The sequence below is a fragment of the Clarias gariepinus genome, chromosome 9, assembly GCF_024256425.1.
Source record: "Clarias gariepinus isolate MV-2021 ecotype Netherlands chromosome 9, CGAR_prim_01v2, whole genome shotgun sequence".
Lineage (NCBI taxonomy): Eukaryota > Metazoa > Chordata > Actinopteri > Siluriformes > Clariidae > Clarias > Clarias gariepinus.
The window spans coordinates 11,018,587-11,036,773 of record NC_071108.1 but is presented as its reverse complement, the minus strand read 5'-3'; the positions used below and the strand labels follow the sequence as shown (position 1 = coordinate 11,036,773).

At 38.7% G+C, this 18,187-nt stretch overlaps 1 protein-coding gene across 1 annotated transcript in view; it reads right to left on the bottom strand.

Moving 5' to 3' along the window:
* sema3b (sema domain, immunoglobulin domain (Ig), short basic domain, secreted, (semaphorin) 3B) overlaps positions 1-18,187 on the bottom strand; it is a 57,264-nt gene that overhangs the window by 4,575 nt on the left and 34,502 nt on the right. The window contains exons 5-16 of the mRNA XM_053504213.1: positions 7,812-7,931; positions 7,554-7,647; positions 6,528-6,647; positions 6,250-6,392; positions 5,995-6,109; positions 5,841-5,910; positions 4,059-4,203; positions 3,718-3,937; positions 1,498-1,586; positions 1,176-1,217; positions 507-664; positions 325-380 (exon numbers count right to left, since the gene is read on the bottom strand). Of these exons, the coding sequence (XP_053360188.1) occupies positions 325-380; positions 507-664; positions 1,176-1,217; positions 1,498-1,586; positions 3,718-3,937; positions 4,059-4,203; positions 5,841-5,910; positions 5,995-6,109; positions 6,250-6,392; positions 6,528-6,647; positions 7,554-7,647; positions 7,812-7,931 (1,372 nt within the window). The remainder of the gene's footprint in view (positions 1-324; positions 381-506; positions 665-1,175; positions 1,218-1,497; positions 1,587-3,717; positions 3,938-4,058; positions 4,204-5,840; positions 5,911-5,994; positions 6,110-6,249; positions 6,393-6,527; positions 6,648-7,553; positions 7,648-7,811; positions 7,932-18,187) is intronic.

Genomic DNA, 18,187 nt, shown 5'->3' with positions numbered 1-18,187 from the left:
CCAGCTGTTACTGCTCTTACCATTATGTCAATATAATATGAAGGCTGAATTATCAATAAAATCACAATGATTGTGGTCTAGGCATGGTGGTGTAGTGGTTAGCACTGTCGCCTTGCACCTCCAGAGTCCGGGTTCGATTCCACCTTGATATTCGCTTGATAGACAAAAAGTTCCCTCCTACTGTACCAAAATTTGGTTAAATGTCTCAAAAACTCTTCTTATGAACTATAGTAAGAGCCTTAGGCACTTGTATGTGTGTCTGACACTAACACTACAAAGCAACAATCTGTGGTGTAACATCGCCCCCTAAAGGTGTACACTAACCTCCTGAACAGAGAGTGTTCGGATCACCGTTCCTGACGTCTTGCCGACGGAAGCGCCTGCATGGCATTAAAGAACAGAGAAGATTGCGGAGGTTCATATATTCATTGTAAAACCAGTGTAGGGATGTACTGAGTAAGCAGGATGTGATGGAAAAATCCAACATCGGTTATGAGTGTGTGTACCGTTTGGTGTTAGGAAGGTAGCGTGTGCATTGGTGTCCATCCCAGGCACAGTAGGGGTCTCGTGCCAGGCAGCACTCAGCACATGCTTTACCGTACATGCTGCAGCGATGCAGTGGCACCTGCGCCACACCTGTATCAGAGCCCACATACAGCTGTTGCTGCAGAGAGGAAAGAAGAGAGCAAGAAAGTAATGGAGAGAGAAGGAGAGAGCGAGAGAGAGAGAGAGTTAATCAAAATACAAGGACACACTGATCTGGAAATCTAATAAGCCAGACATATTATTAGATTTTAACTACATATTTTATCTCATATCGGAGGCAATGTCATTTTCTGCACTGAGAATTAAATGAAATGAAGTCACGCATTAAATTAGTGCTTTCGCTGATGATGTTATTTTGTTGCTGTCAAAGTGAAAAATTATACAGTGGACCCAGAGTTCATAACTCATTCTAACCTGACACTATCCATACACTTCACACTATATAAGCACATCAGCACAGCTACAGAGTTACCAAGGAATGTGAAGACAGTACTTTGATGGTGAAACACCACTCCAGAAACTCTAGCTTAAGCATAATCTTTGGGGTCAGAGGTCAATTCTTGAAGGCCTCAACAGGTAAACTGCTGGAACTAATTTCAGAGCTGTTGTAACAGATAAGCGTGACTTACTCTTTTGGAAGAGATCTGCATATTGATGATGGATGAAGAGTCCTGTAAAGAGAAGAACATAAATTTGTGCTTGCTCAGGTTGCACAAGGTGCTTTGATATTTGATAACTGATCCTGCTTTCAAACTTTTTTTTTTTTTTTTTTTTTGGAACATGAATGCAAACCCCCCAGCGGCAGTCAAGTCAAGTCAAGTGGCTTTTATTGTCATTTCCTAGAAGATTGTGATGGCGAATAAAACACACAACTCCAAGGAATATTTTAACCTAAAATATTTATTTATTTCAGTGTGTCTAGGGAATAATGTGAAAAAAAAAGGCACAGACCTTGAAGACTTGCAGTTCCTCTAGAAGCAGCTCTGTGTTGCTCCAGCTTCCCTTAGGCACAGAGATCACTTTCAGAACAGTGCCGACATCTATAAAGGGTTAAAGGGAAAGGGTTAATAAAATATTACAGACACAATGATATGCAAAAGATCATTTAAGAAATGTGCATCTTGTGCATATCGTTGAACTACACCATAATACATTTACTGACACGGACAAAAACAAACAGGACAGTATGATACTGACTTATACACCAATCAGCCTTAAAACATTAACACTGATTATGTATCAATTAAATGAGATGGTATCAAAGACACCATCAGGGGCTGTGGAACTGGTGCTATACTGATCATGTATGTGACCCTATCTGCTATTTCATCATGGACAGCAAGTTAGAACAAAAAGCAAATATGATATTCTGTGTGAAACTGGGCAAATCTGCCACAGAAACATTTGACATGATTTAGCTAGTTTATGGTAATGCTGCAATGAGTCATTCGAGGTGTTCTGACTAGCACGCATGCTTTAAGGACTGAAAAACATAACTGTAAGACAATGAGAGATCAGAAAGACCTTCAACAAGCTCAACCTCGCAAGCAATCCACAATATTGCTGCCCTTGTCATTGTGTCATACGGAACAGTCAAGGCAATCTTCATGTGTGATTTAACCCTGCGTCGTGACCTACAGTAGGAGCAGTACTTCCCCAGGCTACTGGCCCAGGAGCAGAAGAAACATTGTGTTGAAATCTGCCAAGAACTCCTTCAAGGTGGTTGACTCATGCTTAATTTCAAGGATCATTACTAGCGGCGAAACTTGGGTATTATGGGTACGATTAGGAGACGGAGCAATAGTCTCTAAAGTGGAAGAGCCCATCCTCCCTAAAACTGGAAAAGGTGAGTCAGGTCTCCATGCTTATCATGGAATTGTGCACCGAGAATTCATCCCCAGGGACTATCAATAGGAACTCCTAATGGCAGGTTTTACAGCTCCTGAGGGAGGACATATTGTAAAAAAAAACAGAACTCAGAGCTAATCTGGGAAATTTTTAGATAACACATTTACATTACATTACATTTACGCATTTGGCAGACACTCTTACATTTTTATTTCATTATACATCTGAGCAGTTGAGGGTTAAGGGGCTTGCTCAAGGGCCCAACAGTGGCAACTTGGTGGTTGTGGGGTTTGAACCTGGGATCTTCCAAACCGTAATCCAATGCCTTAACCACTGAGCTACCCCTGAGCAGAAAAGCCCATCATCTCCACGACCGAAAAAGGTGAGTCAGGTCTGCATGCTCAACGACTTTTTCTGCATTCATGGAATTGTGCATCGAGATATCGACCCAAGGGGTGAGACCAATCCTAATGCCAGGTTTAACAGCGTCTAAGGGAGGTCAGTGAAAAAACAGTGCTGGTAAACAGAGCTAATTTCTGATCTTTTTGAGAACACCTCATACACCAGCGAACTGGTGACAGGATCATGGGCACCCACGGCTTATCTATGCATGTGGAGACCAGGAAATCTGGACCAATCCAACAAAAAAAGGCAATTATTGCCACAATGGAAAAGTATATAAATGATCAGTGCACCACAGCACATTGTGCAAAGGGCCCAGCAGGGAATTAGTTGATTCAGGCTTCCAACTCCCCAGATCGCAATCCAATTGATTGAGCAAACAAATCCAATCTATTGAGGCTCCACCAGCTAACCGACAGCACCCTAAGGATCTTTTGCCAATATCTTGGTGCCAGACACCACAGCATACCCCCAGATGCCCTAGGGAGCCATGCCCCAAAGCCATGCCAGAACTGACTGTGGCACAAGGGGAACCTAAAATATAGATGGTTCTAATGTAATGACTGATTGGTGTATATTCTATCCATGTATACAGGGACCTTTAAATAATCGTAAATACAGTAATATCACGGTGGACACTCCATGTAGTCTATTTAACAAGCAAATAAAGAAACAAAAACAAATATTGTATATGCAACATTTAAAATTTTTGGGAACAATCTGCTTTTTTTTAATTTTATTTACCCTTTAAACCCAGGTAATTACAGTTTAATATGATTACGTCTGTTTATATTTAGGTTTTTGGCCTAATTGCTGTGGTATAAAAGGAAAGTTACTTCATGCTTAATTTAAGTTACATGCTTGTTAATTAATTTACATTAGGACACTATCTTGCTCTATGAAGACTCTAAGAGTGTTGACCTGTTCCGATGAACATGACGTCATAGTGGCCGTCTGCAGCATTAACTCGATCCACAGCGATCTGTGTGAAGCTGTAAGGCATTCCTGTGCGCAGGAAGAGTGGACGGCCACCGAGTGGCGTCACTGGGTTATACATCAAGGGGTGATGACGCGCAAACTGGATCACGTTATCTGGAAAGCCTTTGGTGGACTCGAAACTTCCAAACGTCTTACTGGGACACTAAAGAGTTCAAAAAGAATCCATTATAAATTATTGTAGTTGGGCACACCAAGCTTATTCTGTCTATTTCCAAAGCTTAAAAACTCTTAGCAATGATGTTTCAGTGAAATAAGGAGCTCACCATGCCTGGGCGAGGGTAAGGGACTTTGCCTTGGAAAGTCACCCACTGGTAATTGGGGCCCTCTTTGTGGGCAAACGGCCCCAGAAACGCCCTGCGGATGTCGTTCATAGTGTACAGGCAGACGGCCGATCCACGGAATACACTACTGCAGGAAAGACGGTATGGAGTTAATTATGTGCCAAAATTTAACAAACAAACACAATCTGTTTTGCAAAGAAAAAACGACTTTCTCACAAATGCAGCGTTTTGCAAACAAACACAATCCGATTTGCAAAGAAAAAAATTCAATTTTCTCACAAATGCACCCTCCGTATTTTCTCACAAATGCACCCTCCGTATTTTCTCACACGTGCGCCCAACCTATTTTCTCACAAATGCAATGGAGCAACTTTCTCTTCCAAAACAGCAGATGGCGCTATCGGTCAATTTACTTTATTCTCTCGAGACCTCAAACAACGTGTTTATATGGTTTACCCTTATGTCCCTGAGGAATATGAGTGGGGAACAGTTTTGAGGTGTCCATTATATATCCAGACAGCCAGAGATATTAACAATCCACTATCTTTAGGATAGAGCCCTGTAGGGGAATACAGTTATATCAAACCACAGTTGCATTTTAATTAACTATTGAATTATTACCTTTAATTAGTGATCATATCTTCATTTAAATAATCTGTGTCTGTGGTACAATCATGCATTGTAGACAGCTGTTGCAGCGTGAGGTGTAGATACAGTAAGATGCAAGAATTATTGTATTAGACTGCATGAAATTTATGAAACTTTTTACAATCTGGTTTAGAATTCTGTCTGTAATTCAGTATGTTTACTGTTCATTTATAGCTTTTCCCCCTTATAACTTTGTTAAAGATTATTTAAATGTAGATATGATCACTAATTATAAAAGATTTTGATGCATCATGTCGCATACGTCTGGTATGGATATAAAAAGCCAATGGCAGTTCTTTCAGCCTTCAATAGTTAATTAAAATGCAACTGTGGTTTGATATAACTGTATTCCCCTACAGGGCTCTATCCTAAAGATAGTGGACTGTTAATATGTCTGGCTGTCTGGATATATAATGGACACCTCAAAACTGTTCCCCACTCATATTCCTGGGACATAGGGGTAAATCATATAAACACGTTGTTTGAGGTCTCGGGAGAATAAAGTAAATTGACCGATAGCACCATCTGCTGTTTTGGGAGAGGGAGTTGCTCCATTGCATTTGTGAGAAAATAGGTTGGGTGCATTTGTGAGAAAATACGGAGGATGCATTTGTGAGAAAATACGGAGGATGCATTTCTGAGAAAATACGGAGGGTGCATTTGTGAGAAAATACGGTGGGTGCATTTGTGAGAAAATATGGAGGGTGCATTTGTAAGAAAGTTGAATTTTTTTCTTTGCAAATCGGATTGTGTTTGTTTGCAAAACGCTGCATTTGTGAGAAAGTCGTTTTTTTCTTTGCAAAGCAGATTGTGTTTGTTTGTTAAATTTTGGCACATAATTAACTCCATAAGAAGGACACACAGAATTAAAACTATACGCAGAAAACTATTTTAAACCCACAGGATTTGAATATACCTTTTGTTCACTCTTTAATTCAGTTTAACATTCATTTTAATTTAGGTTTCAGTTTTTATACAAGGATTTCCCTAAATGTTTTTCAATCAAATCTGTGACAAAATATATAGAAATCTTTATATTTAGACTAAAATATTTTTTATATTCATAGTAATCTAACTTATATATAGTTGTGTACCCATGACCGTCTGACCTCTCACCTGGATGTAGAAAAAACTGTGTAGACCAGAGGATTCTTCCTGTCTCGCGTCTGCAGCAGGAACACATCCCCTAAAAGTTGGCACGAATATAAATATAAGAGTCAGACACTCGACTTTAAACTGACACTAAGAGTGTTTGTGTGTTTGCTCTTACTGAGATCGTCAAAGTGTGTTTCACTGCCATCACTGCCTGGTACAGAGCAGACAAGTCGAGTCTTCAAGAAGGTTGTCCACTTATTCACTAAACTACGCTGCCCTCCCATGTCATTCTACAACACACACACGCACACAAACACACAACATTTAAGTATTCATAATAATATTCAAGAACTCGAAATCCTAGTTTTTTTTGTTTTTGTTGTTGCCAGTAAATTAACTCCATCCTGATCATTCTGATCATTCTGCTTACCCGGCAAAGCTGGCCAATCCGAGCGTAGGTGACCTTGCCGAAGCCTTGAGCTTCGACGGCAGTTTCTCGGAAGAAGAAGAAGACCTTATCATCATCAGGGTTTTCACTTTCCGGAACAGCAAAAGCACTTATAAACTTGGGCTCTGCAAAACATGCGCATACAACAACAGATATGGCTCAGACATTAAAATACAGGGCTCATTGTACTGAATTAGGAAGTTTACTCGTTTCAAGGTCAGAAAGGAGGTCTTGATTAGAGCTGGGGAATCCAAACATACCGTTGAGCCAGCGAGAGTCGTGTTGCTCGGTGCGTATGGAGGGTTTCTGTCCCAGGCTCCTGAAAATCGTGAAATCCCTTCCCATTAGGTCAGTGGCCACTCCTGAATACAGCTCATCACCTAGGAGCCAAAACGAAATCATAATTTCATAACACAGCCTCACTTGTCTACTGTACTTTAGTTGGTCATTTATGAGTTAATCAAGATTGCTTATAGTCGCAGTTATTTAGCTAAGTAGTTATTTCCTGAACAGTAATTCAGTCATGTTCCTACAGTATGAGGTTATTTGATTAATAAGAGAATAATAATTTTAATGAAAAAAAAAATTTGTTCAATATTGAATAGGTTCCGCCTTCTGCCACCAAAACACTGAAACCTGAAACCTATAGGACCCAGCATTAACCTTTGCAGCAGTTAGAGCTCCAGTAGCTCTTATTTTGGACTAAAGCAAACGGACCAGTCTTTATTCCCTATGTGCATCAGTGAGCTTTGGTCGCCCATGACGCTTTTGCCAGCTCGCGGGTTGTAATTCCTTGCACAACTTTTGATCGTTTCTCACCACTTCAATCTGGGAACGTCCCAAAGAGCTGCAGTTTTAGAGTTGCTTTGACCTCAAATCCTTATACTTGCCCATTCTTTCTGTCAACTTTTATCAACTTTAGGGAAAAAAAAAAAATTTCACTTGCCAGCGATAGGGTCATGGTGATCAAGGCTCATTGATGCATGTGGGGAGTGAAGGCTAGCCCAATATAAGACCTGCTGTAGCTCTACAGTAATTGTTGAAAAAGGTTAATGCTGGTTTCCTTAGAAAGGTGTCAGAACACACAGGTCATTACTGTGTCGGTGGCAAAAGAGGGAACCTACTCAATATTAAGCAGATGGTCACAATGTTATGGCTGACCGGTGTATTTGCTAAGATACTGTAGCTGTTTTCAAAATGAAGTTACTGTCTGTTATGTTTTAGGGAGTTCTACAGTAGTACTGGCGAGTAATTATGCAATAAGATAGATTATCAGGCGTACTGACCAACCAGAACAGAGGCTGCAGTGTGTCGTGGGTCATAAGGACTTTTCCCTTTACCATCTTCAAGGAGAGATTGATCAAGTCGAAACACGTGATCCTAAAGAAAAGGGCGGAAAAGAAAAGTGAGATACAGGCTGTTATTTTCCAGTTCACAACAACATTCTTCTTCCAATGGAAAATTGGAGCCCTTCTCATAGCATAAAGGGTCCAGCTGCTTGCAGCCATCTCTCTCTCTCTCTCTCTCTCTCTCTCTCCTTTTACCTCCACTTTCTGTCCAACCTCCACGTAAGCACAGGTCGGATGAAAGGCTCCAGTCCCACAGGCATACAGGTGTGTTCGGTTAAAGTGATGTAAAAGCTTCACATAATTCACGCAGTCCGTCTGCAAAACATATACAGTGACATCAGCAAATCGGTCTCAGTGACATGTTTTTTTCACATTTAACACAGTTCACAGAAGTGTGAGCCCCCATCTGGTGCATCTTGCAATTACACACACACACACACACACACACACACACACACACACACACACACACACACACACATCCCTACTGTATATGCATGCACACATGGTATTACACAGTGTGACACTTTGGCTGATCTCTTACATTCACATTAATTTCTGAATTATACTATGTAATGATCTGTCATCTTTACAGAACCAACAGTAGTGCATGCCATGAAATCCCAGAAAGCGAGAACTGGACTATACTATACATGATAAACCCAACACTAAAGTTGTAAATAGAGGTAAGGGCCTCAGCAGAAGAATGGCTATAGCATTATTATTCTGTGTATAGCATGATGATTATTTGTTTTCTGTGCTGTGCTAAATGTTTCATACACTGCCAAAAGAAAAAAACAATCATGCACTGTAATATTTATGTGACCAATAACACCCTTTTACAGGCTGATTCATAAATTCCTATACTTGTCAGGGAAGAAAAACTCCACACTGGTTACTGGTCATTTTATCATACCACCCCTACCGAGTTGAAGCCTTATTTCTGATTATTCTTACTTACAAATTTTCTTATGGCCACACAGCTGTTTAGTCGCAAGTTCCTGATCACATTGTGTGTGTGGCAATGCTTATTTTCACTCCTTTGGGCCCATGTTGGCATCAGTGGTTGGCCCAATGTCATTTTGTCCATTGGCCTACTGTTGGCCTATTGGTTGGGCCAAAGATAGGTTGGCCCAACATTGGCTCAGTAAATAATGGCAAGGTTGAAAATTGGAAATTTAATTATATTGCTTTAGCTATGTGCGGTAGACTGTCTCAATGAAGCCATCACATCAGGAGCTCACATGAGGGTTGATTATCTAAGTACATAAATAACATTATGAGAACTATATATCTAACTCAGTGGATGTTTTCTGAATGATAAGTGTTAAATTCATTGTGCTCAACAGTGAATACTATCAAACAGGTCACTAGATGGCACTAATCACTAAGAAGGCAAATAACTCTAAGGCAAATAAGCTCCTAACTACAGGTGGGTTAATACCGCGAAATTCCTCCAAATAAGATGTAAATACCCTTGAGTAGGACATACGTGTGTTGAACTCTTCTGGGAAGGCTGGTAGCAAGACTGGTGCACAGTCATGTTGGAACTGGTGTGGGGTTGTTTTTCAGGAGTTGGGCTCGGCCCCTTGCGTCCAGTGAAAGGAACTCTTAATGCCTTAGTATGCCAAGACATTTTGGACAATTTAATGGTCCCAACTTTGTGAAAACAGTTTGGATATGGCCCTTTCCTGTTCCAACATGACTGTGCACCAGTGCACAAGGCAAGGTCTATAAAGACATAGATGAGCTTGGTTTGGCGTGGAAGAACTTGACTGGCCTGCACAGAGTCCTAACAGAGTCCTGACCACAACCCGATAGAACACCTTTGGGATGAATTAGACACATTTTAGACTGTGAGCCAGGCCTTCTCGTCCAGCATCAGTGACTGATGTCACGAATGCATTTCTGAAAGAATAGTTAAAAATTCCCATAAACACACTTCTAGACCTTGTGAAAAGCCTTCCCAGAAGAGTTGAAGCTGTTAAAGCTGCAAAAGGGTAGGCCAACATCAGATTAAACCCTATGGATTAAGAACTGGATGTTAGTCAAGTTCATATGTATGTGAAGGCAGCGAAAACTTTTGGCAATATCTCTCTCTAAATATGGTCTAAAGAGGTTTTTGAAAGCCATGAAACATTTTTTTGCATAAAAGTTCATCTACTTAAAAGCACTCTTAAACTGGTTACTCTGTCTAAGCGATAGTCACTTGGCTTGTACAGAATACCCATAATGCACTTTGCTGTTAGGGGCCAATCTGTCTCTCTCTCTCTCTCTCTCTCTCTCTCTCTCTTTTTCTCAGACACACACACACACACACTAATAATCATTTGTAAGAGCACTCACTGGAGCGTGCCGTGTTTCCCAGGACTCTCTGGATTGCTACGACAACGCGAGGGCATCAAACATTGAAATTGCATAGAGAGGGGAAGCGATGGAGGGATATGGGTTTAGTGAAGACAAGTGTAGGAGAGATTTAGGAGGAAAGAATAAACCAGGCATTGTCTCAGAATTACTTATTAGTTTTAAACTCTGTCCTAACTCCCTAATGCTGCAGATGAGAAGAGAAGAGAACGAAACAGTAAAAAAAGAAAAAGAGGGGAAGAAAGTAGAAAGAATGTATGGAATCATAAATTCCTCGTATTTCTCTCGTGTTTCTGGAGCACCTGTTCATTCTGTAATTATCTCTCTTTATCTCTTGTTTGAGACCGTGGCATCCCTCGTTTTTCATCTTTGTCTACGGAGCATTACCTCTAGCTAATGACCTGAGCCCTCAACATCTGTTTAATTGGGGTCAGGACACACCCTCAGAACATCACAGAAAACCAAGCATCTGTCTTAGTACAATCAGCTTCCATCCTGTGCCTCAGGGGAAAATAGCAGAGACACAGGATTGACCTTAAAATCTATGTCCTTATAGTAACCAGAACGGGGACAAATGAATGTTTTCTTTGTCTCTCTTTGTTGCGTCTTGGTCTCTTGCCATATTGTCTTCTGTTTGGTTTCTGTTCTATCTCTAATTCTGCAGTTTGCCTTTTCTCAAGGTTTTCAAGGATAAAATCAAATCTCATGGATAATAATTAAAATAGCCACTCGAAAAATTACATCATGAACTATCCTTGGGTGCTGTGCACAGTTTGAACCTGAGGACGCATTTAGTCAAAACACAATTGCTGTTTAGTTTTGTACTTGATGGCGAGATATAACAAGCAACGGAAAAACTTAGGAGGCTGTTAAATACTGTGTAAACTTAATTCAACACAGAAATCACCACTTGGGATTTCTTCAAGTAGTTCTGATTTCAGAGTTGCTTATATGATTTCTGGTGTTACACTGATCAGCAATAACATTAAAATCTTAAAGCATTTTGCCCAATATTGTATAGATTCCTTTTGTGCCACCAAAATAGCTCTGACCCCTCGAGACATGACTTCACAAGTCCTGTGGAAGTGTGTTGTGGTATCAGGCACATTAGCAGCAAATCCAAATAAGTGCCGTAAATTGCAAGGTGGAGCCTCCATGGATCAGAATTGTATGTCAAACACATCTCATAGATGCTCGATCTGGGAAAAATTCGAGGCCAGATCAACAGCCTTTAACTTTGAGCTGGCTAAGCCTGCCAAGCTGAGTGCGATGCACTGAGTGTTCTGATACCTTTCTATCATAGCCAGCATTAATGTTTTTAGCAATTTATGCTACATTAGCTTTGCTGTGCATGATCTGGCCCTTGCTCCCCACAGGCATAAATGAGCCTTGGGTTCCCGTGATATATATACTGTACTGTATTACACACTAAAATAGAATTATGTGCCAGAACTTTATTAAATTATTAAATTAAATCATTTAATATGTGACAATTTTAAAACAATAAGATTATAAAGTTCGATCTGGGTTAAGACTTAATCACCGAGTGATATAATGCCATGGTCTATTTTTCCTTTTAATTGAAAATATGAACTTGTTATTACTGTATGTTAAAGAAGTTGTATGATGATTTTTGACATGCTGATTGCTTTACGCTAAACTGGAAGTTATCATGATTTAACTACTGTATTAATCAAATTAAATTGGATTGTAGTGCAAAGCTAAATAAGCAAATGCCAGTCATCAAGCAGGTCTTGATGAATCGACTACATTTAAAGAAGAAAACTGTGTTAAGTTAATTATTGGTCCAATTGTACCATTAAAAGCTGTAGGTAAATATTTAATAATGACTGATTATTAATGACTGGTTATTATTAATTGACCTAGAAATGGTTTGTTGTAGTAGGACATAGTGTTATCGCTAAAGATTCTCACACTATAAGCCCCCTCACCTATTTATAATTGGATACATAATTAAGTACATGTCCTTTCATGTATAGATATGAAAACTACACATTTTACTGAATTGATTCATGTACTGTATCACAACTACAAAGTTCTAGCCATTTTAATCAGGGATCCTTGAAAGTAACAAGGAAGGCGACTGTACTTAAAGATTACATTCGTGCAAATGGGCACGAACATTGTTTTATCCAATAATAAACTGAATTGATCCAGCTTATGTAAAGAATGTAACTATGCATAAGAAGCTATAAGAAGGTCTATATGCAGTTAGCAGCTGTCGTTCAACAACGGCTTTCTTCTTGCCACTCTTCCATAAAGGCCAGATTTGTGGAGTGCACGATTAATAATCCCACCTGTAGGAGCTGTGGATCTCCGCAGTTACCGTGGGCCTCTTGGCTGCTTCTCTGATTAATGGTCTCCTTGCACGGCCTGTCAGTTTAGGTGGACGGCCATGTCTTGGTAGGTCTGCAGTTGTGCCATACCCTTCCATTTTCGAATAATAGATTGAGCAGTGCGCCGGGAGATGTTCAAAGCGTGGGATATTGTTTTATAACCTCACCCTGCTTCAAATTTTTCCACAACGTCATCCCTGACCTGTCTGGTGTGTTCCTAGGGATTCATGGTGCTGTTTGTTCACTAATGTTCTCTAACAGACATCTGAGGGCTTCACAGAACAGCTGCATTTATACTTAGATTAAATTACACACCCGTAGACTCTATTTACTAATTACATGACTTCTAAAGATTAGTGGGTTCCACTTAATTTTAGTTATGGGTATGACAGTCAAGGGGACTAAATATAAAGGCATGCCATTTTTATTTGCAAAAGATTTTGAAAACCAATTTATCAATTATGATGTGCCACTTTGTGTAAAATCCACATACGTTTGTGGTTGTAATGTGAAAAAATGTGGAAAAGTTGAAGGAGTATGAATACTACAGAAAGGGACTGTACCGATCAGTACAGAATGTTCAGTTTGGTGTGTGTTGTGATCCGAGTGAATACAAGCTTGCTTTGAATAGTGCTATTGGATTTTATGAAAGTCGAAGAAATTGAATGAATGGAACAGACAGCCCGTCTCTAAGGATTTGTAGCAAAATACAACAGACGTGTGATATTTTATTTTATTTTATATATTTTTTTAATTTAAACAATTTTTCAGTGGGTGTTGCATTATTACCCTTACTCATGGTTCTGGTCGTATTTTCTGTGCAATAAAAACACACACTTATAGAATCCAGTAAACACATTGTTGAGTTTACTGCTCCCCATGCAGTGTGTGTGTGTGTTTGTGTATAAGGGCTTTGACACATCGTCCACTAATTAAGTTAAAGACAAACAGTGTCTATAAAAGTGTCCCTCTCCTTTTCTTTCTCTGCTTTTGTCTTTCTTTGTGTCCCCCCACTTTTCTATTTCGATAGGTTTATAGCTTGCAATTAGCAAGGGGTAAGAGGTTGGGAAAACTCTGTGTCATTTGTGTGTGTGTGTGTCTGCAGGGCACAGCCCATTGTAAGACTGGATTTTTTTGAAGTGAGGCCATTAAACAAAGAGATGGAGAGAAAAAAAGAACAAACACCAAAAGAAGCAAGTAGAGAGTCAGTCAGTGATTTACATGGAGACGTAATGAGTGTGCCTCTGAGCTTGACTCCCTACTAAGTGAGATACATGAACTTTAACCTCTGACCTTTATATGATACAGAACATTAAATCTTCGTGTGACCGTGTACATGTAGTTAATATGAATTAGTCCTTGTGTTTTTTTAGACAATAGAATTGGGGGACGTTACTTTTTAAAGTAACTAGTTACGTTACAAAATTACTGTCATTAAAAAGTAATCAGTTACATTAAAGTATTACCTTCTGATAAAAGTAACTAATTAGAGTACTTTTCCATTGCAAAAAAATGAAAACTCCTTTGTGATTCCGCATGCATGTTGTTTAGATTACACTTTTTAAAATAATTATTCTACCATCATCACTCATCGAAGTTTGGCCCATAATCTGTTAACTAATAACAGCAGGAATAACAGAGGAGGGCGGGTTATCGGGAAGGGGGAGGGGCTTGTAGGATGACTTATAGGATTCACACACACACTAACAGAATCACTGCTGTCTGGCTCACAGATTACAAAAATTGTCGGAATAACGGATTACATTTTTGGAAATACTGTATAACTGAGTACTTAAATGGCAGGCATGACGCTTTACTACAGTAGATTACTCGTTACTCTAATGCGTTACTTTGTAACTCGGTACACCCAACACTGGACATAACATGGAGATAGGGTGTACATCATAAGTTTAATTTGGAATAGTAGTGTTGGTCATGATAATAATACTAATTGGTGGTTTTACAATAAAATGATTCTATTTTTGATTATAATTCCAATTTTCATGTCTATAATGACCCACACCGGACACACTATTTCTCCTTTCAATGCAAAATCAACAGAAAAAGTGCATTAACATAAAAGCTCTAACTTTACAGTCCAAACTAAAAACATTAAACTTACCGTTCTGCTGCTCACCCTTTTGTGTACAGTATGTATAGTATAATTGGACAATGTGTGCTTGACCTATTTACTTTTATTTTCTCCTCCTATGCTTTCCAGGAACAGAAGTTACCTTATTTTGACATGTTTTATTTTTAAAAGACAACAGAACTTAACCCTGCTAGCACATTTATATCAACCACTATATCAGTGGGCAATTTCATGATATCATATTGTTATAATGATAACTATCACACTAGCCAATATTTTCATGACCTTCCTTACAATGACATAAACCCAGAGATTTGGTTTGATTCAACCTGATTACAAAATCTAAAATTGGTGTATAATTTGTCTGCAAATGTGCCTTTGGTGACTTTGCATGGCTGGCTATAGTAAGATAAAGATAAAATTAATCTAAGTGACTCACATTAAATCAGGTAATAAGTCGGATTTTTGAATGATTTAAGGTATGCATATTTCCAGATTCCTGGTTCAATAAGCTAATTTTTAAACTAGGCTTATTACTGGATCAAGTTCGGTTGCTGAGGTATGACCTGTGAGATCTTGTTTATGAGGAGGGGCTCAGGGAAAAATGCTAAAATACTAATTTTAGAAAGTTTAAATAAGAATTGAATGATGGGAGTAAAACAGAGCCTCGGCCTCATTGTGACACAAGTATTTTCAAACTACCCTTAAAAATACCTTGGCCAGCAGCGCGGTTTTATAGCAAAAATAGCGTTCAACTTGGATTGTCTTTATAGAAGTGCTTTAAAACAATGTTTAGAAATAAAACCTTTTATACTGTTTTGAATAATCAGAAATATACTATAAGGTTCTTTTCAACCAATTTTTGCTGAAATGAAAGATTTTATATATATTTCACCTACAGCACTCCAATGGCCAAAGCACTTAACTAACCTGTACAACTTAATACCTGACAGGTCACATACTGTATTAGCAGAATATTTAAACATTAGTATGGTGAGAAATGTGTATGTGACATCATAGCAGAAATTGAGTGTTAACATCGGGCCTCACTTATCAAGAACAAAAATAATAGTGTTATGCCATCGAGTTTAAATAGCTTATTAGTTTTTATTAAAACAATGAGCGCGCGCCAGATGCATCTGGATTTGGAAACCAATTCCAATTGGGTCATATAGGATGAGTCACCTTACAGTGATAACAGGACATAAGAATAACAAATGACGGAGTGTTTATGTGATTTTAGTTTTTCTGATGTCCAAGATTCCCAGAGAGAAGCTAAACATGCTTCTGTGTTCAGGAAGATGAGTCACTATCAGATGTCACACTAGTCACTATCACTATCTCACACTAAGATAAGACGCTAACAGGGAAGAAAGAGGAAAAAGAAGAAGAAAAGAAGATTCATAAAGTTAAGACGAAGAAAGAAGGATTTGAGGGAATAACAGGAAGGCAAGAGAGAGATTTTCAAGTCAAAAGTTCACCACACAGTAAGATAATATATAAAACAATGAAATAAATTAAGATCTAGCTGGGAAGGTTAAAACACACAGAAGTGGGGGTGAGAGAAAAGTCTATTCTCCACGGTGGTCCAAATCTCTCTTTTGTGTCTTGTTGGACACGCATCTACTTTTAATAAAGGTCACATCACGGGTCAGTGCACTGAATATGAACCCAGCATGTGTGAGTGATTGTGTGAGTGTCTGTAACTGCCAAGTCAAACTCTACTAGGATCTCAGCATCAGCTGATTTTTGTCCACATACACACCAGACACACATTCACATGAATACTCAGATGACCTCAAACACACACTCTAACATGAAGGCGTGTTGAACACCATCAGATTTTCACACCCAACCCAAACACATGAGTATTATATGGTTAAAACCACTGGGCATTTTCCGTGAGAACAATCAGGTCATGCATAGCGTTAATAGATACTTTATATAAAATGAGATGATAAACTGTTTGTCTTGGCTGTACATTGGTTTTGAAAAGAGGACTGCTGATACTCAGAAACAACATTACATGGAATCAGCAAAAGTAAATAAATTGGATCAGACAAAGAGTCATCACGTGAAGTCCCATGGAACAAGTGTGACTTGTGTGAGCCAGAATGAGCACTGTTGGTAAGACTTACACAACCTCATGAATAATGAGATTTGTTTTTCTAGAATATATTTCTATACAAGGAAAATACGATCAAATCTTGATATGGATTTTTTTTTTTTCAATTTTAAATCTTAAATTCCAAGGCTGACACTTGCATTCTCTTCCCGATCCAAGTAACATCATGTACATCCAACCCCAAACAGTTTGTACCAGGTTTAACCAGAATTGTAACACAATTTGGGAAAATCATTACCCATCCTCTCCCACATACACAAGCTCACAGATGCCCACAGTTGCCTAAAAGACAGAGAGCATGGCACATCTTTTCCATGCAGAGGCTGTCTGGATTCTAATTCACAACCTTCTAACAGCAGAGCGAAAGGATTCCTGTTGCACTACTTGAGAAGAATCAAATATATTTTCTTTTGAACAACTAATTTAGATTTTAACTTGAAACATTTTCAAAGTACAAATCTTTACTTTTTATTTGTTACATTTTCAAATCTGACATCACTACATTTATACAAATAATCCCCTTTGTCGCAGTTAATGTTTCCCCAGTATACTTCAGAATGGTTTTAGAAATGACACCATTGACAAGAGCAATGGCAAACCATGCAGCGGTAAACCATCATTTACGCCAAAGATTATTTTCAAAGATGTTTGAGTAGTTGGTTTTAACGATAATGCAAATGCATTGCTTGTGATGGAGGCTATGTTAAGTAGAACCTTTGTATAGAGGAAGCGTTACTCTACTAATATGTGCAAATTGAGCGACCTATCTCAGTTTATCAAAGATGCATTTGCATTACTTTCATTACTTTCATTTGCATTACTTTCAGTACAGCCCTTGTATATTTATAAAGCTATACGTACTTTTTATCAGACACTATCAATGATGCAATCAAACCTCCTGACTGGAATGCATCCTGGTGAAGAGGGGGATCTCCCTCTCCACACTACATTCAGATAGGAAAATTATACAGATCATTTATTTCATCCTATCCAAATCAGGCGGTTAAATTCCCTGACAAAGTCCCATACAAACCTCTTCGGGTAAAACTAATCCATCATGAATAGTGCTTAATCCTGCTAATTAGCTGTTGAGTTGATTCACCAAGATGTCCAGGACTCTAGACCCTTAGGACCGCCACTGATGACCCCTGGATTAGGCAAGCTTTCACACATCTACATTCAGAGGCTGACTGAGATGTTCTATAATCTCTGTCTAGTTAAAAGCTACAAAACCAACAAAAGACTCTTTTATAGACGTTCAGTATTGATCTGTAGTCCATACAGTAGCAAAAGGGTTGTTGGGGAAGAAAAAAAAAAGTTTTCCCTTGCACTCTGAAATGCACTTTGCATACATTAGGCTTATATTAATATATTTATATATTAAATGTGTATATTTATTAAATATACAGATTATAGATTTTTATACTTTTACTACTATACGTATTTGAGGGTTACCATCTACAAGTATCAGGATCAGTCTGATAAGGGAGCATTTTTTTAAAATTGCTGCTATACGAATGTGTTGCTAGTTCTAAACTTGTGTAAATGTCTCTGAATATTAGCTCGATACTAATCTGGACGTCCTTGTTGTACTGTACCTAAGACAACTCTAAACACTTTACTTTTGCCAAAG